The sequence below is a fragment of the Lactuca saligna genome, chromosome 1 (genome assembly GCF_052625555.1).
Source record: "Lactuca saligna cultivar CGN05327 chromosome 1, ASM5262555v1, whole genome shotgun sequence".
NCBI lineage: Eukaryota > Viridiplantae > Streptophyta > Magnoliopsida > Asterales > Asteraceae > Lactuca > Lactuca saligna.
The window spans coordinates 55412282-55423234 of NC_136417.1; the positions used below are offsets into that span (position 1 = coordinate 55412282).

The following is a 10953-nucleotide window of genomic DNA, read 5'->3' on the forward strand; positions in this document are numbered from 1 at the left end:
TATTTTTCATGTAATTATTTTTTTCTCGCTTCTAGCTAATCTTATCTTCTATATACATGGTTGTTCAAAAAAAAAAAAAAAATAGATACTATCATCTTTTATACAGAAACAATACAATAAATTTAGAGTTTGATAATATAATATATCACAAGCAAATAATACATTAAGATTGTAGTTTACACTAAAAAATTAATAAGATAATAAAATAATATTAAAATATTACTATATAAATGGTCAATTTTAGAGGAAAAAAAACCCTTAAATTTTGATTCTTATTTGAAAAAAGTCATTGTATTTAGCTTTCACATTATCAAAATAATCTCAAATGTATAAACGATGACAATTTTATCATATTTTGTTTAAAAAAGTAAAAATATAACTTAATTGTTAATAAACACAAAATATAAAAACATTTTTTAAAAATTATCTTATGAGTAAATTCCATCAATACTTTTTAATTGACTATCAAACATTATAAATCAGTAGCATGTATTATTTTAACAAAATAGACCAAGCATTTAAATAAAGTGGTAATAATTTATTCTATTATCCAATTAGATTATCTCATCATATCTGATAAAATCAACCAAAAACACCCCCAAATTATTTAATCTAGGCATTTCACCACATTTCAATGTGAGTAATTTAATATGGATTTAATTAACCATGAATTCGTAGGCAATTAATTTTGTTGTATTGTTATTGAAGGTTCTAAATGGTATAAAGTGTGGGATAATATTAAATCTCAAGTCATAACAAGTCTTGATGAATCATGACAATTTTATATACATTAAAATTTTATAAATCATACTACATCCGTTCTATATTTAATGTTCACTTTTTATTTTTGAAATTTTTACTTTTCAACTTTGACTTTAAATATTTTTGTTTCTGATATATAATATTTGATGCAAAATATATAAATAGATTTTATTTTGAATGTCTTTTCATTGGTATAAGTTTATCAAGTAATATATAATACAAATAAAAATATTTATGGTCAAAATTGACCAATAAAAACTTTAAAAGTCAAAATTGGATGATAATTATGGGAGGAAAAGAGTATAATTATAGAATTATATCAAGTTTTAGAAGTGTATCACCATTTAATATGAAAACGTAAACAAAAACTCAATTGTTTCATGTCTAATTATACAGAAAAAAAAAACCTTACGCCTTCACAAAATATTTTGATGTCACACTTAACAAACTCATCTTATATGGTTTTCGAGACGGTTATTTCATATCTCGCGTCATATCATGCCTTTACGTGTTTTTTAGAACCATGATTTTATCTCTCGACACAAATTAGATTTTACTTTTAGCAAAATATGTGATCTTTTCAATGTCTAATTTTTCTTTTATAAAAAGAAAGACTAATATAATCATTTCTTTTGATACGTTGCTAAAAATAACCTAAATTTGATTCTTCAAGATAGTCAAATATTTAGAATGCACTTTTCAATGCGAAATGCACTAATTTTGTAATCTCCACCAAAAAAATATACTAAATAGGAAAAAAAAAAAAAAAAAAAAAAAAATACTGGTTCATATTGCAAAATTGTTTACACCAATAATGCTTTTTTTTAATCGACAATACCACTTTTGAGGTATTTCATTGTAGCCCTATTTAGAAATTAACGGATCCAATTCAAGCTCATCTAACCAATTAAAACTTACGAAATTACACTGGATATCAAATTATAAATGGATTGAATTAAATTGGCTCCAAATTTTCAATATGTAAATTGGATTATTCGGTTATTTGATCCATCAATATCCATATTCAAAATCCAAACTCATCCGATCCAGTCAGATACTCCATTCAATATCCACATACCCAATTGATATTTCATGTATTGTTATTGTATCTCATGTTTTTATCAAGTCTTTAATGTATTAATTTTGAAGTGTGTATTCTTTCTAAAATCATCTATCATATTTTGGTTGGATGTAATTGAATGTAAAATTGGAGATCAAACATGATCGATCCAATTGGATACGTTGGATTTAGAACCAAATTATACAATTTAACCACAAATCATATAAAAATGACCCATGTTGTATAATTTGGTTATGTAATGAACCCGACAAAATTCAAACCAATAACACTTGTACCTCATGTACCAATACTTGTACATTCACCATATTTCCTCTCAAAATATATTCGGCACCAAATTACTCATTTTATTACAACATTTTGAGATCACAAAAGCGTTAAAAGACACTATTATTCCAAGCTTTCCATAAAAAATTCCTGCAAAAAAACCAGACTTTTTCATTTTTTGCAACAAACTTTTTTATGTTACAACATTTTTAGTCCCTAACTTTAGCTGATTTTTACAATTTTGATCCCAAAAACATTTTTTGCAATTTTATAACGTTTTGATCCATGCTCCAAGTAAAATGAGTGTTACATTTTGTTTATTACAATTATTATGTTTGGAGTGGGTTGGCCTAATTAGTTTTTCTAGAATAAAAACATAAATATAAAAAGTTGTACACATGATAACATAAAGGGTAATATAGTCATTTTACTTGGAACAAGACCAAAAATTATTAGGATGCTTCAAATAAGAAACAAAAACATTATAAAAACCTCGAATAGAATCAAAATCGTTAGAGAAAACTTTTGAGGACCAAAATTGCAAAAATCAGCTATACTCAGGGACCAAAAATGTAATTTACCTCTAGTCTTTTGAAGCAGTAGCCTTGGCTACATTTCCAATGGTTTTTGTGTCAAATATCTCAATCCAATAACCATCAGGATCTTTAATAAATGCAATTCCTTTCATTTTCCCTACAACAAAATTACTAATTATGCTGCTACAAAATTACATTTTTTTTTAAAACAAAACTAAAAAAAAATTAAAACTTTTTTTTTTTTACCATCATCAGGCTTTTTGACAAATTCAACATGTAGACGTGCAAATCTCTCACATGCCTTGTATGTATCATCAACTGTTATACCAATATGTCCTGAACATTTAAATTGCATGAAAAGATCACAAACCACAAAATAAAAATAAAAAATAAAAAAAAAATGAAATTCATGTTATACCAAATCCTCGAGGTTCTGAGTTCCCATTATGATATGCTTTAAAGTTAGGATCTTTTTCAGTGCCCCAATTGCTAAAAAAGATTTATAAAAAATGATTAAATTAAGAAAATAAGAAGAAGAATTAAGGTATTGCATACTGTGTGAGCTCAATGGTGGCCTTTTGACCAAATGTCCATGCAGTTCTCTCAACTGGATCTTCTGGAGCAGATGATGTATCCTTTGGAGATTATAATGAAATGATTATAATTTATAAACTTTGGTAAAAAAAATAAAAAGATATTAGTATTTAGTAGGGTTTAGTGTGTCTTACTTCATAGCCCATAAAGTACAAGCTAAATTTCATATCTGGAAAATCCAATCTCTTGAGTAATCTGCAATCAGAAAATGAGGCAATGGACATCAAGATAATGTAATGTAGTTGATGATTTTCAGATTTTTGTATATGGAAATAGAGAATTGGGGATTTGAATTAGGGCACAGAGAGTAATGAGTGGATGAAACAAGAAGACTTACGACATTCCCAGGACTCTTGAGTAGAAATCCAGACTCGCTTTTGGATCTTTAATTCGATACATCTGAAGAAGTTAAGCATATTTGATGAGAATTTGGTTGAAATAAACACGGTGTATTTTAGTCAATCGAAATGTTAGAGAACATATAGTTCCAGTAAATCACTTGAAATCGGTTTTTGAATCAATTCAAAACATATTTTGATTGCTAAGTTCCAGTAAATCACGAATCATGATGATAATCGCTATAATCGCTGATAAAAGTTCGAAAACGAATGTTTTTCATGGTTTCATACCATAATTCATCCCCTAGGTCAAGTTTCAATATCCGCAAGAGAAAACAATTTGATTGAGTACCGTTTGTTGCATGAAGTAGCCATTAGTTTCTTTATCAGGAGGTGTACTTTGGAGCCCTGGATTATTTGACGGCAATTCATTCTGAGTCGAGTCCGAAGCCATGGACGATGATATCAAACGACAACGATTAAAGGATACCTGAGACGATGAACAGAAGAACCGAAGATTGAAACCACCATTAAAGTAAAATTAGATGAAATTAGCGATTTAAAACCTTAGAACCTGTTTTGGGGGAGTAGTTAAAATAGAAGGGATTGAAGATGGACAATAGGGTTTTGTAGCAGCGAAACGGAGTGAACGAGATAAGAAACTGGTGGACGCCATAAGAAGGAGAAGAAAGCTTACTGTGGGAAATTAGGAATCCAGAGACGAAAACGCAACCAAAATGCGAAGAGTATTTACGATGCTAATGATTGCGGCGATTGAAGAATACATAAAAACAAGGTTTGCATCGTTTTTTAAAAACAATGTTTTAAATCCGGGTCGATCGATCGGTCGGATTAACCAGTTGGAACCAAATTTGGTAGAGACAATCGGGTCAACCAAAATTGCATCATGAAAAGCATTTTTTTAGGAAAAATAAATTAAAACTCGGTCATGGGTCCATTTGTATGGTGTCATCTTTTACCTGGAAAAAAGTAAAACTGCTATTGATTTGCTTAACAATTCATTGTTTTAAAAGTTTTAGTATTTATGTAAGTACCTGAATCTACTATTGTGAAAGCTCACTAGAAAGACCGATCACCAATTCATCTGCTCATAAATAGCACAAAACAAAGTTACAAACCTTAATTTAGTGCAAATGAAAATTTACAAAACATTAATGGTTAGAGTAACAACTAACAAACTATATTATCTCCATTTGTTCTGTAGCACCTGGTACCTGGTATGTAAATCTTATTTGAGTGTTTTTCATTTTTACCCTTGGATTCGGCGAGTCATAGGTGCGACTCGCCGAGTAGAGCCGGGACCCGGGACACGTTTTAAGTTGGCGACTCGGCGAATCCATATCCTGGACTCGGCGAGTCACCGTTGTTGGATGAAACCCTAAGTTTCAAGGGTTTGCACCCTATTTAAATTCTCATTCACCCCCAATCTCGCCCCCATTCACCCTCAGAGCCCTATACCTTGTTCAAAAGTTGTTTCTTTGTGAGTTTGAAGCATTTGGTGTACTCTCTTGAAGTTTTGGAGTGGGAAAAAGAGTAGATCAAGAAGAAGAAGAGGAGGTCAAGCATCTTTGAGCTTTCTCAGTGTGTTCCCTAAGGTATGACTCGATTTTCCCCTTGCTTTCATGCTTATAGTCCCTTATAACTCCATTAAAGTATTTCTTGAACCATTTCCAAGCTTGTGTATGTTTGGGGGTTCGTAATAAGTTGAGTAACCTCTAGATCTAGGCATGGTTGAGCTCCAGGAGCTCAGATCTACTGCCTTTATGGACCCATGTTGCATGAAAACCTTAGATCTACTCTTTTGGTGCATTTTGAACCCTAAAACCCTCATAGATGGATATTTACACGTAAAGTTGGAAACTTTACATGTTATTCATGCTCTAGGAGCCCAGATCTACGAATGGCATGGACTGGATTCGAGCAAAATCGTGTTTATGGCTCTTGCATGAAGCAGACTCGACGAGTCGCTCATCTAACTCGGCGAGTCTAGTCGCGAGTCTCCGAGATTGTCCCCTTTTAGCTGTGTCGAGTTGTGTAGTGAGTCCAGGGTGGACTCGGTGAGTTGGAAGCCAAAACTCACCCATAATGGAACTCGGCGAGTCGATGCCCAGACTTGGCGAGTCCAAGGCAATCTCCTTAGATGAAGAACAGACTCGGCGAGTTGTTCATACAACTCGGCGAGTCACGGTATAAATTGTTCATCGGATGAAGATGAACTCGGCGAGTTGTTCATACAACTCGGCGAGTAGGATAAAGGACTTGAACATCAGTTTGGAAGGAGAACTCGTCGAGTCAACGCCTAACTCGACGAGTAGAAGCAGAATCCAGGTCAGTCGTTTGGACAGGGACTCGGCGAGTTAGCGAGCCAACTCGACGAGTCGGGTCAACTAAAAGTTGACTCTGATTTTGACTTAGGGCATGATCAGGACAGTTAGCAGTATTTGACTAAGTGTTTGGTGGGAATTTCAGCCGGAGGATTTCCGGAGCAGCAGCGGCAAACAGACTATTCCCACACAGATCAGCAGCTACTACGAGGTGAGTTACCTTCTAGTAGCGGTGGGTCTAAGGCCACAATGCCGGCCCACCGGTAGGAGATGTGTGATTAGATGATTGTCTTTGTGATATTCATCTAGGGTTGCTACTACCTGTGTTATGTTTATGTGTTAGTGACAGTAGGGGGAGATAGTCCCCCAGAACACCGGTCGATAGGGCCGAATGGGTGGTCATGCCCAGCCATGCTAGATAGACTATGTGATATATGTGTTATGTGGTAGTAGTGGGGGGTGAAATAGTCCCCGGTATCCGGTTGAGAGGACCGAAGGGGAGCCAGCACCCAGATATGCTAGGCAGTATCCGACCAAGACGACCGAAGGGGAGCCAACACCCAGATATGCTAGGCAGCATCCGGTCGAGAGGACCGAAGGGGAGGCCAGCACCTATATATGCTAGGCAGTATCCGGTCGAGAGGACCGAAGGGGTAGGTCGGCACCCAGATATGCCTGACAATTTATGTATGTTATGTGATTGTATGGTATGTGGTACAATGGGGGAACTCACTAAGCTTTGTGCTTACAGTTTACAGTTTTGGTTTCAGGTACCTCTTCATCGAAGGGGAAGGAGCTGGCGCGGTAGCGGCACATCATGCACACACACTGGTTTCCGCATCTATTAGATTTCTCTGGGATTTATACTCTGATATTTCGATTGGTTGTATGATTTGGCTTTTAGACATGGTTTACGTTGTGATGTAGTTGATCAAACAATGTTTTTAATTATTAACGTTTTCTCAAGTAATGTTTTAAAAACGAAATTTTTGGACGTGAAAATTGGGTCGTTACATGTTCTCTGATAGACCTAGATGGATTTCTTGAATTTTCTAGTTAAAATTCAGGCCCGACTGTGGTATTTCAGAGGCTTTATGGGAAAATCAAAGTGAGACCCTATAAAAATTTCTTGTAAAATATATTAACTGATTTTGCTACGGTTAAACTTAAAGTTGATAACAAACCACAACATCACGTCTTCACTTTTTAGTAATAAATTGAAATTGTGACAAATATTATATATATATATATATATATATATATATATATATATATATATATATATATATATATATATATATATATATATATATATATATATAAGACAATGCATTACTATTTTCTAAACATCAACAATTTTCTAACAATTAGAAGTAAATTCGTCTACTACATTTTTGATAATCAATATCCTCAAGAAACTTGTTCTTAGTTAAAATCAAAGTCAACACGTTTAATCTCTCTTAAGACACGGTCGATCGCAAATAAGATTTAAAAAATTTAGTGTTTTGTTAGTTGTATTATTTTCAATTGATAAATGTTTTTCTAGCAGTTTCAGTTCGTTGAATAAACCATCAACATCGATGTCTAATATATGACCATTTTGCAGCTTATTGTCAAGATTTTTTGCAACTTGCCTTTAACTTAATGGTATTTAGTGAATTCAACTTTCTGTTGCAAATAAAAAACCAAAATATCTTCATATTATTTGTATTGTTGAAACATTCACTCTAATGAACCAATAGTTCGATCAGGTATATAAAAAAAATATTGATCATGAATAACCCTGCGTGTGAAAGCTCATTTACTCATTTTGATTACCCATCGTTGCTCTTATCAAAATGTTCTTTTTTTAATTATTCTTTTAATTTTTTTCTCAACAAACACTGCCCAAATCTGAAGCAATAGTTTTTACACAATCCAACACCATAACTATATATTTGTTCCATAATTTGGAGCCCCCCTAAAATTGGAGTCCACATGTGACTACACCTGTCGCACATGGCACACCCCACAACAATCCATCACAAGCACGACACATATTGAATTTAAAGTGTCATGTGGTCCAAAACTTGTTTAATACGCTCACTCTGGATATTAGAAGTAGGAAAAAGTAATTAGTAATATGTCTTCTAGTTAACTTTAAGATTTAAAAACAAGTAGTAATACCTTCTCCTTGAATCTTGAGTGCTTGCAGTTATGCATGAAGTTCTTGAGCTTTCGTAAAAATAAATCACCTTCATCCAATACAGTTTTGGAAGAAGTTGCGTAAATCTCTATTTTTATTTTTTCTATATGTTCTAAAACGTTAATAAAAATGCACATTATTTTAACATTTTCACCAAAGTAAATTGCCATTTTTTTTCATTTGCACCGAAATACATTGCTGTAAACTGAACATTATTTTATTTCGATCAACTTATATGTTTGATCTGTGGCGGGTTGAAAACGAAGAGCATCTCTAAAATATACATGATGAATTATGACTCAGCAAAAGCCTCAGTTCTTGTTAATGGGTCTCCCACAGAAGAATTTTCAATATCCAAGGGGGTGAGACAAGGGGATCCGCTGTCGCCATTTCATTTTATATTGGTTATGGAAGGGCTAAATATTGCGGTGAAAAGTGCTTGCGATAACCTAATTATCCGTGGCATTAAACTACCCAGGGACGGTCTTGTTATTTCACATCTATTGTATGCTGATGATGTAATATTTGCGGGTGAATGGGATTATGAGAATCTTAAAAATCTATCAAGAATTTTGAAGTGCTTTCATATTTCTTCGGGGCTGAAAGTCAACTTTCTTAAGTCATGCTTATTTGGCGTGGGCATTGATAAAGAAAATCTTTCCAGTACTGCTCAAGCACTTGGATGCCGACATGGTGAATTTTCGTTTAATTACTTGGGAGTACCGGTTGGTGCTAACATGGCACTTAAGAAAAACTGGAATCCGATTCTGAATAAATTATCTTCTAAGCTCTCTAGTTGGAAATCCAATTCCCTATCTTTTGGGGGCCGTCTCACCCTCATCAAGTCTGTTCTGGATAGTGTCCCCACGTTCTATATGTCACTGTTTAAAGCACCATTGGGAATCATCGATCAAATTGAAAAAATAAGGCACAAATTTCTATGGGGAGGTAGTGAATTGAAAAGAATAATTCACTGGGTAGATTGGAATAAAGTCATTGCCCTAAATCCGATGGTGGTTTAGGTGTGGGATCAATTTTTGCACAGAACACTGCATTGCTATTTCAATGGTGGTGGAGACTCATGAATGAAAAGTGTGGTTTATGGAGAAGTGTTATTGTAAGAATCACAACTTAGTCAACAAACCTACCTCTTATATAGCGAGGAAATCATCAAACGGAATCCGGTGCAATATTTATAAGGCAGTTAGAGATACTAATTCGCTTCACATAGATTAGACTGACATTTTTGCCCTCATCCCGGGGTTTGATGTTAAAATAATGTTCTGGAAGGATCCTTGGTGTAGTAAAACTCCTTTCTATACCAAATTCCTTAATTTATATGCACTGGAATCAGTCAAACGTTGCTTAGTGAGCGATAGACTTTCCACAAATGGTTTCTCATGGATGTGGAGATTTGAACCGTCAGGGCCGATTGAATTAAACGAACTGTTGCAGTTATACACGAATATTGGAGATTTGAATGTCGTGGAAAAACTCAATTTTGGATTCAGCTTCCTCCTCAATCCTAATGGGGAATTAATTGTAAATAGAATGACGAAGTTCCCGGAGTCAAAACTAATTGCATACAAGGGAAAGACAATTGGGTGGACAAAAACAGTACCTTTGAAGGTGCGCTTTTTCGTTTGGCGTGCAACATTAAACGGGATTCCGATGGCGGAAAACTTAGCTTCGAGGAGTATACCTATTGTTAATTTGGTTTGCCCAATGTGTAATTCGAAATCAGAATCGGTTGATCACTTGTTAGTCAACTGTGACTATGCTAGAGAGGTACAACAGTGGATATTTAAATGGTGTGGAATTGGAGACAAGGTTTTCACGGGTGTAGGTGATTTCATTGATTTTGCTGCTATGTAGGGGAATTGCCCAAAGAAAAAGGATATTCTAATCTCTATTTTCTACTGTCTGATTTGGAAGATTTGGATATCAAGGAATGATAAGGTTTTTAAGGGTATCGCGATAAATCCCACTAAACTGGCGGACAAGTTATTGCCTTTGTAGCTCCTTGTTATTGGGCGTTGCCCTCTATTAATGATATATTTGCCGTTTTCTAATATATATATATATATATATATATATATATATATATATATATATATATATATATATATATAGTTTTCTTTCAAGGGCATTTTAGACATTTGAGTAGTGGTGAATGCTTACTACCATGGAGAATAGTACATAAGAGAGACCCTTAGCCTCATAGATGCCATGATCACTGAATGGGTTGTTGTCATCTGTACAGATTACAAGAATCATTATCAATGAAAGATTTGCAAAGTTTCCTAATTTTTCATGAAAATTTGAAATTAACAAATTAGAAAAGAAAGAAAAAAAATGTTAAATTATGAAAATGGCGACGAATAATAACACCTCCTTACTCTCTTCTAGCTAATAATATTTAAAGGGAAGCACAAATATATACATAATTGAAAAATGTATCTTTAAACATATTTTTCCGTAAATACAAAGCACAAAATTGTAACATGAACTAATTGATAACCATCTATTAGACCATTCAATATTTTTTTATGAAATATATGTTTGTTATAGCATCTTCCTTTCATGGAAGTAAGGGTTGTGTGTTTGTGTATGGTTCTGATTGTAAATGAGTTTTGTGTGTGTATAAGTAAATGAAAATATTTGGGTTAGTGTTAAATACAAGAAATATTTATTTGTTATAGCATCTTACTTTCATGGAAGTCCAAATTGAAATATCCTTTTAATACAACTCCTTATTTAAAAACCCAAAAACAATGTGTTATAATAAATTATGTTTTCTAATATTATGTTTCAAATCTTTATGTATACTTTAAGTTGAAATATGTCG

At 33.5% G+C, this 10953-nt stretch overlaps 1 protein-coding gene across 2 annotated transcripts; it reads right to left on the minus strand.

Annotated features, from left to right (window-relative positions):
* Positions 1 to 2096: 2096 nt before the first annotated feature.
* On the minus strand, positions 2097 to 4381 carry LOC145036583 (lactoylglutathione lyase family protein / glyoxalase I family protein). 2 transcript variants are annotated; one of them, XM_078985051.1, is made up of 9 exons: positions 4273 to 4381; positions 3928 to 4065; positions 3575 to 3636; positions 3372 to 3432; positions 3199 to 3278; positions 3062 to 3132; positions 2890 to 2979; positions 2689 to 2800; positions 2097 to 2257 (listed from the first exon to the last, which is right to left on the minus strand). In XM_078985051.1, the coding sequence occupies exons 2-8, from the start codon at positions 4027 to 4029 to the stop codon at positions 2691 to 2693; spliced, it is 576 nt and encodes a 191-aa protein (XP_078841177.1). In that variant the 5' UTR covers positions 4030 to 4065; positions 4273 to 4381; the 3' UTR covers positions 2097 to 2257; positions 2689 to 2690. The 2 variants fall into 2 exon arrangements, with proteins under 2 accessions (XP_078841177.1, XP_078841172.1); XM_078985046.1 differs by having other exon boundaries at positions 4150 to 4353.
* Positions 4382 to 10953: the final 6572 nt, after the last annotated feature.